This window comes from Erythrolamprus reginae, chromosome 1 (assembly GCF_031021105.1).
Source record: "Erythrolamprus reginae isolate rEryReg1 chromosome 1, rEryReg1.hap1, whole genome shotgun sequence".
NCBI classification, from domain to species: Eukaryota; Metazoa; Chordata; class Lepidosauria; order Squamata; family Dipsadidae; genus Erythrolamprus; species Erythrolamprus reginae.
In genome coordinates this window covers 213,699,047-213,715,891 of record NC_091950.1, presented here as the reverse complement: position 1 = coordinate 213,715,891, position 16,845 = coordinate 213,699,047, and the positions used below count along the sequence as shown (strand labels likewise).

The window sequence follows — 16,845 nt, the reverse complement described above, 5'->3', positions numbered from 1 at the left end:
TCTTTTGCTCTTAAATACTTTTTCATCCCTTATAAAATACCACATCTAAATTTCGACGTGAAGCACGCTCACAGCAAAAATGAGAACTCCTCCTAATTTTAGGAGTGATATATTTTATGATTTGCTAGCTTGAAAACACAGTCAAAATGCACTGTATATTTTGAGCTGGGGCTTAAAATGCCTTGCAAGCAGATCAAAACTCACAAGACAGGCCTGTAATCATTAAGCTTATGCTTCATTGCTACAGTGATCAGTGGAACATTTTGCTCACCTGGCTGAGAAATGCTCATATAATTATGCTTGTTTATTCATTTATATAATCCCGAGGTGGTTTATTCTCCCCAGTGCAAGCAGCCAAAGGGGAAGAGCGTTGGTGAAGAGATTCCAGAACTTTGGCAGGCTAAGCAGAGGAATTTTTCCCTTAGGTACTGGAAGAAAATAGGTATCAAGCAATAGCTATAAGTAAAAGGGATTGTAGAGGTGGAGACCTAGTTTGTGGGTGGTCTGTGGATCCCTTTATCTCCATAGTTCATTTTAACAGGGGCTGCCAATGTTGCATTCTCAGACTGAAGCAGATAGGCTTCAGTCAGGTCCTCCATTCTGGAGGGAAGATACTGACTGCTGATTGGCTAGACTGTCTAACAGCTCCCTATAAAGGGGCTGGATATCAGACAGAGCTTTTGCTGGGTTGTAAATAGTTGCCAAGTAAAGAGCTATTGTTTTGAAGCCACTTCTGTCTGCCTCTTCCATTCACCCTCTCTTAACAGCCTACGTGAGGCATTCTCCCTCTGCCTAGAGGCAAGTGTTACATTGAACAAAAATCTCTTGTTAGCTGCAACCAGTTCTGACTAATGTTTTTTTCAGTTCTTTGAAACAGATTGTTGAGTGGGTTATTTGAAAACTTCTTCAATGCATTAATTCTTTGAGGAGGAAAAGCGCCAACATACTTATTTATTTATTATTTTATTTATTAATCAGATTTGTATGCCGCCCCTCTCCGCAGACTCGGGGCGCCTAACAGCAATAATAATACAATGTAAACAAATCTAATATTTAAGTTAATTTAAAACCCCAATTTAGAAACCAATCATACATACTAACATACCATGCATAAATTTTATAAGCCTAGGGGGAGGGAAAGTCTCAATTTCCCTATGCCTGATGACAGAGGTGGGTTTTAAGGAGCTTACGAAAGGCAAGGAGGGAGGGGGCAACTCTGATATCTGGGGGGAGTTGGTTCTAAAGGGTCGGGGCCACCACAGAGAAGGCTCTTCCCCTGGGTCCTGCCAAATGACATTGTTTAGTTGACAGGACCTGGAGAAGGCCAACTCTGTGGGACCTAACTGGTCGCTGGGATTTGTGCGGCAGAAGGCGGTCCCAGAGATATTCTGGTTCGGTGCAATGAAGGGCTTTATAACCCTTTATAACCAACACTTTGAATTGTGACCGGAAACTGATCGGCAACCAATGCAGACTGCAGAGTGTTGGTGTGACATGGGCGTATTTAGGAAAGCACGATAGCTCTTGCAGCTGCATTCTGCACGATCTGAAGTTTCCGAACACTTTTCAAAGGTAGCCCCATGTAGAGAGCATTACAGTAGTCGAGCCTCGAGGTGATAAGGGCATGAGTGACTGTGAGCAGTGACTCCCGGTCCAAATAGGGCCGCAACTGGTGCACCAGGCGAACCTGGGCAAATGCCCCCCTCGCCACAGCTGAAAGATGTTTCTCTAATGTGAGCTGTGGATCGAGGAGGACGCCCAAGTTGCGGACCCTCTCTGAGGGGGATAGTGATTCCCCCCACAGGGTAATGGACGGACAGATGGGATTGTCCTTGGGAGGCAAAACCCACAGCCACTCCATCTTATCAGGGTTGAGTTTGAGTCTGTTGACACCCATCCAGACCCCAACAGCCTCCAGGCACTGGCACATCACTTCCACAGTATATTAAAGCAAGTTTTCAAAAGGGGTCTAAAAGAGAGGTGTCAAACTCAAGGTCCGTGGGCTTGATCTGGTCTGCGGGGTGCTTAGATTTGCCCCACAGAGCCACCCTGGCAAAGAACTGGCTAGTGGTGCCTCTGCCAGCAAAAACAGAGCCAAGGGGAGGCACGTGTGATCTTCCCAGGCCCCATTTTTGCCCTGAGTGGCCTCCTAAAGCACTCTACCAGCAAAAACAGTGCCCCTGACATGAGTGATATCGAGCTGATTACAACCCAGTGGTGAGTTCCTACTACCAGAGTGGTCCAGAGCACCACAACGGTAGGAAACCACCGATGATGCAATTTTCGGCAATTTTCCCCCCCAGGATCTCCTTATCGGAAAAAGCCATCCCTCCCACCCTTGTTTAATGCCAACCTTTTCATCTGAAGCACAACTGAGAAGCTCCTTCTCAGGAGATGCCAGAAAAAAATTGCCAAAAATTGTGTCATCAGTAGGTTCCTACCAGTGTGGCACTCTAGACTGCACCAGTAGGAACCAATCGCTACTACAACCCCCTGGCCCCCTGATGGCAAACACAACCTTGATGTGGCCCTCAATTAAATTGAGTGACTCCCCTGGTCTAAAATAACCATCAATATTGGAGTCTAATATATTGCAGGAAGGAGATAACTCTATAAATAAGATTCCATAATGGAGGAGACAGCCAGTGTGCTATAGTAGTTAAACATCAGGCTAGAAAACAGGAAACCTAAGTTCTAATCCTGACTTGGACTACCCAGATGGGTAACTTTGGGCCAATTTGCCAATTCTATGAAGGAAGAAAGGGAAAACCACTTCTGAAGAACCTTGCCAAGAAAAGTTCAAGGACTAATCCATGAAGTTTCCAGTAGTCAATAGGGATTTGAAGGCATCCAATTAAATAACATTATTGGAGGGGTTCCTCTCTTTTTTTGCTGTCAAAAGTTAGAACCCCTATTTGAAAACATAAAGGGGTAGATGAATGTGAGGAAGAGGCGAAAAGGCTGGATGTAAATGACAATGTTTTGAAGGTAAAATTCTTGTAAAGCACCTGGAATCGCTCTAACAATGAAAACAGGCAATCCAGTAAATTTTCTCAAATAAATAAAGAAAAAAATTGCTCTCAGCTATAAGATAATAGAATATCGAAATTGTGTTTCTCATAAAAGATAGTGTCAGAAAGAAATAAAATCAAACTGCATTCCTTTGGATGATCAAATGAGCCCAAGCAATTGTTGTAGCTGTCTTTCTATGAGGGATTAAGAAGAGATAGATAGAGAGCGCGAGTGAGAGATAGCAAACCTTTGCAAATTCAAAAATACAATCATTTAAAATTAATACATGCTGTAGCAGGCTTAAACTACTGTGATTGTTTCAGTAGGGGCTGGTTAGTCACCAAAGGAGAGAAGGAGGCACCTGTCCATTTCAACATTGATAAATTGGTTGTACCTCAGCTGTTTCCAATATAGGTGAGTAAGTGTTACTAGTTTTATGTACCTTAAAGCATTAGTAATAGCTTATGGGAGAAATTATTTGTTGATAACAATATAGTTTATGATAAATTCACATTTATAGTAGTACCTCGGTACTCATCATTAATTGGTTCCAGGAGGTGTAATGAGTACCAAAAATGATGAATATCAAACAATTTTTTTCCCATAGGGAAAAATGTAATGAGTCACAAGGCAGTCAACACAGACAAATTCTAGCTTCTGTGTTGAGTACCAAACAAACGATGAGTATCAGGATAAAATGTTTTCATTAAAATGTGTTGAGTACCAAACTTGATGAATTTCAAAGCAATTGAGTACTAAGGTACCATATATTTTCTCATGGACCAGAAGCACGATGAAGGCAATAATATGGGGAAAATTTGGGGGCAATTTGGGCTTGGGATATGATTTCCCCATATTAATGGAGATGGGACCACGTCTAATAGAGCAAAACATTCTACACTCTCATTCCCTTTTTTAATATAAAAATGCAGATATAGACTTCTTGGCTAAGTATTGGGCATCTTGTTCTAAGTTTTGTTTTTAGGTTATCAGTATCTTGTGGATCTCCTAGAAGGAGGTCTCCTTAAAAATAAAAAAAACTTAAGGGTGTGTATCCTCAACAAGTCAACATTCACATTTATGTCTAATTAAAGGGAAGAATCTTAGGGTGCAAAGGACTAAAAGTACATATAAGTCAATAGATGGAAGCTTCAGGGTTTATTTGTGAATTAGACTTCAGACAACATCATGTTGTGGTTAAGTCTCATTGCCTCATCTACACATTGACAAGTGTAGATTTCTTTGATGATATCCAAGTCTTTTTGGCAAGGATCATAGTTTTTTTTCATCTGCCACAGGTTGCACTGATGCCCATTTTGTTTTGCAAGGTTTGGGGTGTTCAAATCACTGTTTCACTGACCTTTCTACTATTATGGAAGTCCTTGAATTCTGTCTCCTTCAACTTCATATTGTTGTGTCAAATCCTTTCTCCCGCAATCCCAAACGGTTGTTTGAATGTTGAGGGGAGGGTCCTTTCCTCTATTTGTAACCCCAGCCTGGCTCTGGAGCTCCACCCTTGTCAATAGTGTTTTTAGCATTGGTTCATTTCCCTCCCCCCTTGCAACAGCTGAAAGAGATCAAAGTTCCAGCAGCGTGCAGTGGTTCTAGATCAGAGGTTATTTAGAAGAAGGTTCTTTGTTTAAGGTTCCTCCTTTCAGCCAGTTGTTTTTGGCCACTTGCCCTACTCCAGGTCGGGAAGCTGGACTAAACTGAAGCAATTGGGCAATGAGGGATTTGCAGGGTTCAGGTAAGGGAGGGAGACCCTCTGGATAGAACACCCCCTTCTTTTGGCGTCGGGGCATACTGTGGATATGGCTGTCATCAAAGGGCATACATCCAGTAACCATCACATACAGTACTACTCCCAGACTCCACACATCATACTTCTTGGGATCATAGGGAATGCCCAGCAGCACTTCTGGGGAGGCATAGGCAGCAGAGCCACAGTATGTGGTGCTCAGGTCCGGATACCCACGTGACTCCCTCCCAAAGCCAAAGTCAGTCAACTTTGCCCGACGTCCATCTGCAGTGAGGAGTACATTTTCACATTTAAGGTCCCGATGCACCAAATTTCGGTCATGCAAGTAACGTACCGCGCTCACGACTTGGAGGAAGATGTCTCGAGCTTCTGGGATGCAGGGTAACTTCCCCAGTTGTTGCACCAGTTGTAGTAAGTCAGTGGAAGCAGCTTCCATTACAATATAAAGTTTCCCATTGCAAACTTCAATGAATTCAAAAACACGTACAATGTTGGGGTGACGAATTGCCCGTAAGATGGACAGCTCTCGTGGGAGAAACTTGTGTACAAAGTCAGGGGGTGCCCGGCGTCGGTCTACTACTTTGATGGCTAGAGGGCCTTTGTATTTGGCTGAGGTCGCTACCCTTACTTTTGAATAGCTGCCCTCCCCCAGCGTTTGGCCCAGCTTGTAGCCAAGCTCATTTAGCCATCTGTCCCCTCCAGAACTCTTCGACATGGTGCAGGATGTCTTGGAGAGCTCTGCTGGGTGTGCCGGGGACTTAGATATTAAAGCAAGGATTGAAGGCTTTAACCCATTGTGTTTGCTTGATGTTTCTCTTCACCCCCTCCCATGTTCCCTCTGAGGGCTTAAGGCAGGAGTGTAATACATCTTGCCCATGTATTGTGATGTGCTGCAGGTGTCATGGCCTCATTCCTTAGTTAGGTTGCCAAGGCTGGTGTTTCTGTTTCTTCATTTCTTTCACCCCCCATAGGAACGTGCAGAAAGGTAAGGGATTGTTATGATTAGATTTTCTTTAAACGAAACAAAACACCCACACAAAATAGAACATGGGCTAGCGTGTGCGCCGAGAATAGCAAGGCATGGATGAATGAATGTATGGATACTTATTTTTCACAAAAACAGATGAGTGTTGAAATCTCTACCCCCAAGGAGCTAACGGAACAAGCAGATTCTGCCTAGCCTAGCATAAAGACACCCCTCTAGATGTTTGTTGAAGCCATGAGTGCACCACCACATCCAACCATGGCTCACTGCAAAGGTGGACTCCTCTCCTCTTTTCTTGTTCTGCTTCAAAGTGGTGTTTTTCAGCCTCTGTGAACTTAAAAGTGTGTTGTTGCATCAGACTGTACTGAATCATTCCAAGGTAAGTTAGGGTGGCTGACCCACTGCTATTGGTCCCTTGAGTCTACTGCGGGCACACCCTGGTCATTGATTCTCAGAGCCATTTGTCTTTTGGCAGCAGGAGAGTCAGAGCTCTCTCCCTATGCCCAAGACCCTTTCCTCTCCTTCTCTTGCCATTCAGTGTATGGCAGCACAGGTGAGGAGACAAGAGGGAGAAGCAAATTTTGTGTACCAGCTCTTCCGCCTGCAGAATTTGCTAATCCTTTCTGCTCTTAGTGGGTTTTTTTCAGGACTTCCTTCTTGGAAACGAACTTAGGAAAACCACTCAATGGGTCCTTAATTGCAACAGCTCAAGGAAGTGTGAAACATATAGTGAGAAGAATATGACAAGTTGTAGCAAGAAGGACATGACAAGTTATGTGAGAAGATCACCCTAGATGTTAAGGAGCACATCATAATAACCTGTGGCTTGATAAATATTTCACATGATTCATTCATTTGAATCATGTCGTTTAATACAACTGCTAATTTCTTCCATGGAAATAATTTAAAGAATTAGGGTGTTTTTGAACTTTTGGAAATTGTGAGCTAACCCTCAAGTGATTTTGCTGAAGCCAGATGACTGCTTTCTGTCTGGGTTCCTTAAATCCTCAGAATTTCTCTAAATCCAATGTTATAGATCAGGGGTATCAAACTCATGGCGTCACAGCGGCGTTACAGGACATATCACGACTTTTTCCCCTTTGCTAAACCGGAGGTGGGTGTGGCCAGCACATGATAGCCTGTGGGCCACAAGTTTGACAGCCCTGCTGTAGATTGTTTTGCTACTTTGCTAGAATACCTAAATTGTTTGCACATTTGGAGTAATCAATATTTTTTTTAAATGCCAGGTCTGTAATTCCTTAGGACCTTTTCCCTCTTCTGTGTGAAGCATCTAGAGGAAGAAAGAAGTCTTTATATTCCTATTCTTTATTCCCCTGGATTATCCTTACTTTTTATTCCCTATCTCTGCTGGATAATGAGTGTGTGAATGACTGAGCCCCTCCAGCTATCGTTTTAAAGTGTCTGCCAGAAAAATGTCCCATTTGACTGGCAGATTTGATTATGTTAACAATGTCCTAATTCTACTCTAATGCTTAGGCCTCTCTTTAGCTCTCCATACTTTCTACAAAATATCAACAGCACTTTGGGGGTCGATTGAAACAATCTGTTTCCTATAGGGAGTACTATGTCCACAACTGATCTTGCTTCTCAACTCCTCTATTTAGCTTCAAAATTTAACACTGTGGGGACAACAGTGATTGATCACCTTAAAGGTTTAGTTTATAGCAATGTATTAGAGACATATCTATGGCTGTAATGCTATGAATATTAGAATAGTTCTGGGGTGGGATCTAAAACTCTTTATCTTATTTACATGTGCGTAGTAAGGACTAGGCTGCAGGGCTATCCAACTGGCGGCCTGCGGGCTCGATACATCACATGCAGGCCACGACCACTCTGGTTCAACAAAGGCAAAAAAGTCACAATGCATCACAATCTGGCCTGTGACATGATTGACTTTGACACCTATGGACTCGAGAAATAGATGGGCTGGTGGCCTGAAGAACTTTATATAATTATTTGTTTTATATAGTAGGTCAGATAAAGGTTTTGAACACTGCAGCATTAACATAATTTTTCAGTAACAATACTATACTGTTGTATTGCATTCCTGCAGAAGCAGAATGAGGTTTTTGCTATTGGAGATACCCTATAACAGTGTTTCCCTACTTTGGCAACTTGAAGGTAGCTGGACTTCAACTCCCAGAATTTCCCAGCCAGCAAATGCTGGCTGGGGAATTCTGGGAGTTGAAGTCCAAATAGCTTCAAGTTGCCCAGGTTGGGAAACACTGCCCTATAACAGTGGGGATGGTAAACCTATGGCATGCAGGCCACAGGTGGCATGTGGAGCCATATCTGCTGGCACACAAACTGTTGACCTAGCTCAGCTACAGAGCACATGCATGTCCTGGCCAGCTAATTTTTTGGCTTGTGCAGAGGCTCTGGGAGAGCATTTTTGGCCTCCAAGGAGGGTGGGGGAGAACATTTTCAGCCTCACCAGGCTCCAGGGAAGCCTCTGGAGCTTGGGGAGGGCAAAAAACAGGCCTACCTGGCCCACCGGAAGCCGGGATATGGGTCATTTCCGGCCTCTGGAGGGCTTCGGGTGGGGGTGGGAGAAGCCATTTTTGCCCTCCCCAGATATAAGCCTGAGGAGAGTGAAAAATGGGCCTACCAGGCCCCTCGGAAGTTGGGAAATGGGGTGAGGGGGGGTCATGAGCACGGGGGGTAGAGGACACTGAATTATGGGTGTGGGCGCTCACATGTGCATGATTGTGCATGTGCTTGCACTTTCGGCACCCGAGGGGAAAAAAGGTTCATCATCACTGCCCTATAAAAATTGTTCTGCATTCTGATAAGTTGTACCTTTGGGAGTTTCTTTGAATGGTAGATAGAGTTGTGGTGGATTCTTATATTTCCAGAGTTAGGCTGTGTGCTGAAGCCTTGGAAAGATTATTTTTATTTTTATTAAATGGTTCTGTTGCAAAATCTAGCTCCTTACACATCAAAATCAGATAACATGCCAATGGGTTGCATTGATGTTGGAATTCAATAACGGTTTGGATTAAAATTGACAATTTCTGTCCAGACAAATTAAATGCTGCTGCTAAGGGGAAGTGATATTTTGCTTATCACGAATAGTGTTGCATACCACCATTAAGAAAAAATATATTTGGTTGGAAGTTTTGCTAGAATATAACAACTTTGTATTATCAGCTCTATCAGCAGTGAGTCACTAGAACTGACATTTAAAGTATCTTTCAGAACAGTGAAATAATCATTGGCTTGGGAATAACTTGCCTTGCCACCAAGGCTGGGTGGTAAATAGGAAATGCTATAACAAAGCTTTCTAGTGAGGTGGGTCTTTGCTTTAGCAATAGCATTCATGCTTTTTCAGGTACTTGGTATGACTGCACCTTAAAAAATGCAGTAAGCCACAAATATTATGTGGATTTTTCTCAAGAATATTAGGATGAATAATTATTAGAAATGGAAAAGTAAAGATGTCCCTTCTGAAGAAGAAATTTTATTTAAAATTCTATCATGCACAGAGCTGGACAAACTGACGATAGTGTTAAAGGACAAATAAGATACAGATTATTTTGAAACCTGGAATAAATTATATAATTGGATGGAGAAAAGGAAAACCAAGATTAGATGCTAGCAAATATGATGGAGAAGTTCTAAATCAATTCAAATTCAACCAGATATTAATGGGGGAGAAAAGGGAATAACCAATGTATATACTAAATAGACCATCATGTACCTTTCTTTTGTTTTTAAAATCCATCTGTATTATGTTATATTGTTGTGTCCATGTCATATTTTAAAATATACTATAAATAAAAAAACTTTTAATTAAAAAAAGAATATTAGGATTATTATTATTGCTTAAAAAGCCTTGATGGCAATCATCCTTGTTGAGTTCAGATATTATAGAGGCAGGAGAAACATCAGCCCTTGCCTGCTTTTGGCAGGAGTTTAAATAGGGAGCCCTTTTGGAAAGGAGCTAATCAGAATTTGCCTGCTCCACTTCTTTGTCGAACTGGAGTGAAAACATCCCAGCTTCTCAGGATATATCAATCCTTCCAACTTTCAATCTGCCCCTTGGGCTAACAAGCATTTTCTTGGTCTAATAGAGCTCTAATCTATCTACCCATGATTGGCCAGAACTATTCCTGTCAAACTGTTAGGTAGACCTTCCCTGATCTCTCAGACCCACCAAACTGATTCTCTCATTCTGATACAGCATACTTAATTTAACGATTGCTGCCGCACCAGAAGGATTGATTAGAACGTTCTTCCTAACTGCGAAGGGAAAAAAATTGAGAAGATTAATAGATTAACAGAGTTGGAAGGGACCTTGTAGGTCTCCTAGTCCAACTCCCCACCCAACCGGGAGACCCTACACCACGGATGGTGAACCTATGACACGGGTGCCACAGTTGGCACAAGGGGTCATATCTGCTGGCACCCGAGCCTTTACCCTAGCTCAGCTCCAATGTGCGTGTGTGTGCTGGCCAGCTGATTTTTGACTCACACAGAGGCTATGAGAGGGCGTTTTTGGCTTCCAGAGAGTCTCCAGGGGGATGGGGGAGGGCATTTTTACCCTACCCCGCCCCAGGAAAGCATTTGGAGCCTGGGGAGGGCAAGACACTAGCCTACTGGGCTCATCAGGAGTTGGGAAATAGGCCATTTCCTGCCTCCAGAGGGCCTTTGGGAGGGCAGGGAAAACTGTTTTCATCATCCCCAGGCATTGAATAATGGGTGTGGTGTGGGCACTCGCATGCACGATAGTGCACCCCCACACTCTTTTGGCATCCGAGGGAAAAAAAGTTTCGCCATCACTGCCCTACACTATTTCTGACAGATGGCAATCCAGTCTCTTCTTGAAAGCTTCCAGGGATGAAGCTCCCAGAACTTCTAAAGGCAAGCTGTTGCGTTAGTGGATTGTTCTCACTGTCAGAAAATTTCTCCTTATTTCTGATGCTGAATGTCCTGCCTACCCTCCAGCCCTCTGCGGGCCAGACCCACAGAGTCTTTCCATTCAGCAGACTCCTAGAGTTTCAATTGAAGTGGTTTAGTCATAAATGCTTCCTGCAGGGGCAGTCATCCAGTTTCCGGGCTTCAGTGAATGATGGGATATGAGGGGGGTTGGTTTGGTAGGGAAAGACTGAAGCATGGAAGGAGCAGTAAGCTAAATTCACCAAGGCTGATAATTAAAACCAAAAGCAGAGGGAAAAAGGGAAGAATTCCTATGCCAAGGTACAAGACTTGAGCTAAAAACTGCAGAGGAAGAAATCTATTATTTAAGCACCCCAGAAAAGTTAGCAATGATTCAGGTATTGAAAGCCATTTGCATCTGCAATTTGAGTTTATCATGAATCATAGTTATCAACTGAAACTTCAGAGGGAGTTTCTTGAATGTGCATGTTTCAGTTTGATCACACTACTGAGAAGGCAGAATTTGCCCATTTGAGGCATTTCCCCTCGTTTTCGTGAAAGTCAGAATTCCTGTTCCTTAGTCTTATTTTTTTCCATTTAAGGAATATAGAAAATGCTTTTCTTCCACATCAGGGAGGCATATGTATATGGAGTACAGATCGAGAAATATATACTAATTTGTATTGTCCTGAGACATAGAGTGTAAATCAAGCAGAATAGCCGAGTAATAAAACATTGTGATATACAATGATAGCAATTAAATTCTGTGGATTTTATTAGGGGGGAAAAGGTACAAATTTGCAGCTTCAGCAGAAAATAATAAAATATTGAGTGACTCAGTCCTAATTGTAATAAAGGGCCTCAGTAAACCAAACTGTTTAATACAGAACTCATGCCAGGCATGGCAGGTACAGGCTTAGAGTAAAATACAATACACAGGCTTATATAGGAACAAGCTGCATGAGGCAGCACCCAATCCACAGAGAGAAACTTCCCGCTTACATTGTAACTAGGGACGGGCGGCCAATCAATACCTTGGATAGGGACGCCTATCGCACGGCTCTAATCTGCGGCTGTAATTGAGCAGATACTGCACTCCTATCCCTTTCGCTAATACATACATAATCATTCAAGTATTCCGGTCTCTTACATATCCTTCCGGACCGCCATGGCTCTATAGATTGCTCGGCTCTGGCCTCAGGGACCGTCACCCTGGCTTCCTTGCCGGGAAACGGAAAAGCTTCTTCCGATATGTCTGGTTCCTCAAACCTTTTGGCCGGGTTTAAACTCTCTCCAAGGACTTCCCTGGGGTGGCCGCAATCCCTTCCATCGCCCGAACTCTTCCCTTTGTTTAAACGGATCTGGTCCATATGTCTTCTCCATACCCGGCCATCACTTAATATGACCTCAAATGACCTAGGACCCAGCTCCCGGCTTATTATTCCTTCTACCCAATTCTGTCCCCCAGAATATGAGCGCGCCAACACCGCATCTCCCACCTTCACTTTCCTGGCCGGGGTTTCTGGCCAAGGCACCGACTGGGAATACCAGGGATGAAGCCTATCCAAAACTGTCCGTAGCTTGCGACCCATTAATAACTCCGCCGGGGTTTTGCCGGTAGCCATGCAGGGGGTAGAGTGCTGCGCTAATAATAAATCTGCCAACCTTTTCTGCCATGAACCCTGTGGCATCTTTTTGAGGGACTCCTTAACTGATCGAACTGCCCGTTCTGCTTGGCCATTACTGGCCGGATGCCAAGGCGATGTCAGAGCGAGTCTGATGCCAACCGATGCCAAGAACGACTCAAACAGCACCGCCGTGAATTGCGGCCCGTTGTCCGAGACCAGGAGGTCTGGGAATCCATGTGTGGCAAATAAAGTCATCAATGCCTCTATGATCATCTGGGACTGAGTTGATCTCAGGTGGACGACCTCCATCCACTTGGAGTGTGCATCCACGACAACCAGGAACATCTGCCCCATGAACTGGCCGGCCAAGTCTATATGTAGACGAGCCCATGGCCCCGCAGGCGGCTCCCACGCCAGTGGCTCGGCCCAGGGAGGAAATGGCCGGTTCTCCTGGCATATCCTGCAATCCGCCACCCTTTGCTCTACCTCCCTATCCAACCCCGGCCACCACACATAATCCCGAGTCAGACTTTTCATGTGCACGATACCTGGGTGGCTATCATGCAGAAGTGCCAACACCTGGCTGCGCAGCTTACCCGGAATCACTACCCTACACCCCCTCAGCAGTATACCCTTTTCCACGAAGAATTCAGTCCGACATCTGAGGAAAGGAACATATTCTTCGGCTGGGTCAGAAACTGGCCACCCCCTCAACACCCATTGCCTTACCTGGGATAAGGTGAAATCCCGCCCTGTTTCCCATGCCACATCGGATGCAGACAACATGAGAGCCCCTTCGGAGAGGGTGAATACTGAGCATGCAGGTGCGGGGTCAATTAGTACATCGGCCAAAGGGCATCTACTGAGGGCGTCTGCGTGAGCTATATGGCGCCCGGGTTTGTAGGACAAGGTGTAACTATAGTTTGCCAGGAAAACGATCCAACATGACATCCTGGGGGACAACACTATCGGACTTTGCCGGGTGCCTGATAATAGCCCCAATAACGGCTGGTGATCGGTTACTAGTTCAAAATGACGGCCATACAGGTAGTCATGGAACCTACGGACCCCCACTATCAAAGCCAACGCCTCCTTATCTATATGACCGTAGTTCCTCTCCGCTTTGGCTAAAGTGCGGGAAAAAAATGCCAGGGGGGCTTCTGTACCATTTGGCAATCTGTGGCTCAAGACTGCGCCCACCCCATATTGTGAAGCGTCACATGTGAGCACTAAGGGCAACCCAGGTGAGTACTGGGCCAGAACATTGTTAGAGGTGAGTATTTCTTTAACCCCTTTGAACGCGACTTCCTCCCTTTCCCCCCAATGCCAATTTGAATGTTTATCTAGCAGCCGGTGTAAATGTTCGGCTACCGACGCCTTATGCGGGATGAAGACTGCATAGAAATTCAGCAGACCTAGGAAAGCCTGGAGTTCAGCCTTGGACTGTGGCCTGGGGGCGTCCCTGATGGCTCGAGTCTTGTCAGGGGTCGGGTGGATTCCCTGCCCATCCACAGTAAAACCCAGAAACTCAACCTGGGGAACACCAAACACGCACTTCTTGGCTTTCAGCTTTAGACCAGCGTCCCTGAATTTTGACAAGACCTTCCTCACCCATGTCATTAATTCGTCTGTGGAACTCCCTGACACCAGGACGTCATCAAAGTACGGCACCGTCCCTTCCAGCCCATATAACAGCCGCTCCATCAAGCCTTGGAAAATCCCTGGGGCAATGGAAACCTCGAATTGCAACCTATGGCATTTGAATACCCCCCGATGGGTGATAACAAACTGGGCCTCCGCTGTTGAGGAATCGACGGGGAGCTGCTGGTAAGCTTGAGAGAGATCAAGCTTTGCGAACACCCGACCCTCCCCCAGAGTGTGCAGTAACTGTTGCACTACAGGCAGGGGATATGAATGGTGGGCCAATGCTCTGTTCACGGAACACTTGTAGTCCCCACACAATCTGATCCCTCCATCCCCCTTGAATGCTATCACCACCGGGGTCTCCCACACCACCTGATCCACTTGCTCCAAAACCCCTTGAGCAATCAGTCTGTCCAATTCAGCATCCACTTTCGGTCGGAGGGGAATAGGAACACGGCGGGCCTTTAAGCGCACCACTGGAACTTGTGGATCCAAACTAAAAGAAATCGGGGTCCCCGTGTAACAGCCCAAATTGCCATCAAAGACGGTAGGAAATTCCTGTGCCAACTTGTCAAAACCTGACTCCCCCTTAACTACATTTACCCCTATAACAAAGAGTCCAAGAGAAGTGAACCAGTCCAGTCCTAGTAGGTTTGCAAATGGTCCATCCACCACAATGAGTGGTAATCTGCCGGCAAAAGACTTGAAGCGGACTGCAAAACGACCCTCACCGAGAACTGGAATCGGAGCTCCTTGGTAGTCCCTCAGGCTCAACGCGCAGGGCTGCAGGCGACTCTTGCTCATAGCCGGGAAACAACGCTTCAGGGTGGCCCAAGAAACCAACGAATGAGCCGAGCCAGTGTCCACCTGCATGTGGCACCTTGAGCTGCCCAGTTGAACCACAACTGAAATTTTTTCGGCAGAGTTGGATGTCTTCCGAACATAAGTAGGGGATGGATGAGGGCGGCTGTAAACAGCATTGCAGTCCTCCCTTCGACCCGGGAGAAATCTCCGTTGCCCCCGGGGGTTGAAGCTTTGGAACTCTCTCTGCTCTTTGAACGCGGTCGTAGGAGATCTGCCAGAGCGGCAGACCCTGGCAAGGTGGCCTTTAGCGCCACAGCGCCAACATGCCACATCCTGGGACAGGCAACTGGATCTAAAATGACTACCCCCACATCCACGGCAAGGCGACAGCGGGGGACGGGGGTGCCCAGCAGGCAGGTCTCGACCTCGATTTGCAGCCAACCTGCAAACTTCTTCTTCCTCCACCCCCACATCGCCCTCCTCGTCTGGGGAAACTTTGGGCTTATCCACCACACTGGTTGCTTTTTGTGTGACATTTACGGAGCTGTCCATTGTGGCCAATGACTGAGTAGATAGCTCGAAAGCACGAGCCTCCACCAGCGCTGCCTGAAATGTCAAGTCCCGGATAGCCAGGAGACGCCGCTTGAGGCGACCGTCCTTCACTCCGAAAACTAATCTATCCAGCAGGTAGTCATTGAGATCCACAAACTCACAGTATAACGCCGCTCGGCGGAGAGCGGCCACAAAGTCATTAATCAACTCCCCCTCAGCTTGGTTTCGCTGATAGAATTTATAACGCCGCTCACACCGTGAAGGGGCAGGGGCATAATGGTCCTGTAATGTCTTCAAGAAATCCTCCCAAGGCACATCATGGATGGAAACCGGGGCAAACAAGGCACGAGCCATCTCGAACATGTCAGGGCCACAAAACCCCAGAAAATAGGACCTCTTTCTATCCCCCGAAATCTCCATATATCCAATGGAGATCAGGAAGCAATCGAAACGGGCGACATAAGAGTCCCACGTCTCCCCTTGAGGATCAAAGGGGGCAAATGTTAATTGTACAGACATCCTCACTTACTGTCACAACTGTCAGTCTTCCGCAACAGGCTCACTTCCTCGTCGCCAGTGTACTAAAGGGCCTCAGTAAACCAAACTGTTTAATACAGAACTCATGCTAGGCATGGCAGGTACAGGCTTAGAGTAAAATACAATACACAGGCTTATATAGGAACAAGCTGCATGAGGCAGCACCCAATGCACAGAGAGAAACTTCCCGCTTACATTGTAACTAGGGACGGGCGGCCAATCAGTACCTTGGATAGGGACGCCTATCGCACGGCTCTAATCTGCGGCTGTAACTGAGCAGATACTGCACTAATCTTACCACTGCTGTGCAGCTGCCTCTTTAATCAAAGATTTATTAAATGATTGTTCATCACATTATTTTTATTTTTCAGTTTGCAATGAGCGTGGATTAGTTTCACCAATGACAGTTTTAAACTACCTTTTCTCTTTTTAGCTATGTAAAGTCTGTAAGCATGCGTATGTATGTGTAAATATTTAAAAGCTTAAGCTAAAATGGCTCCAATTTATCCCAAGGCTGTTATTTAACCAAAGCCTTAACCCTCTACATCTCAACCTGAAACAGTCATTATCTAGGGTTGATGCAGTGCAGATTTAATATAACCGATGCCATCTCTTCCTTATGCTTTTGGTAGAAATCCAGCAATTTGACAGGCTCCATGTTAGAAAAGATTGGATTGGAATGACCCTGCATTGACCTTACTCAGCCTTTGAACATGGAGTTCTACTGACTAAGCTACTTTCCTGTTTTCACCACAACGGTGCTAATACCACCAATGAATCATTGAATGAGAACAGTCTCATCTAAACTGTGCTGGGAAAGAGTCTTTAGGGCCATGATTATATGCTGATACACATTTCTGCTACTACTTTGAGATTGACAAAACCTCTAATCCTGTGAGATTTTGCCTATAAGGCAAATATAAGAAAACATATTGAGCTAATAGTCTTCAGAGACTATTTATCTAATAAATAAATAATAATAAAGGTCGGGGAGAAATGCAATGTTCTTCCAAGACTTTGAA

The 16,845-nt window shown here is 45.1% G+C and overlaps 1 protein-coding gene across 1 annotated transcript; it reads right to left on the bottom strand.

Annotated features, from left to right (window-relative positions):
- Positions 1-4,628: 4,628 nt before the first annotated feature.
- On the bottom strand, positions 4,629-5,486 carry LOC139160156 (testis-specific serine/threonine-protein kinase 6-like). The gene has a single exon (XM_070737747.1). It carries the CDS (start codon positions 5,484-5,486, stop codon positions 4,629-4,631), a length of 858 nt encoding a protein of 285 aa, XP_070593848.1.
- Positions 5,487-16,845: the final 11,359 nt, after the last annotated feature.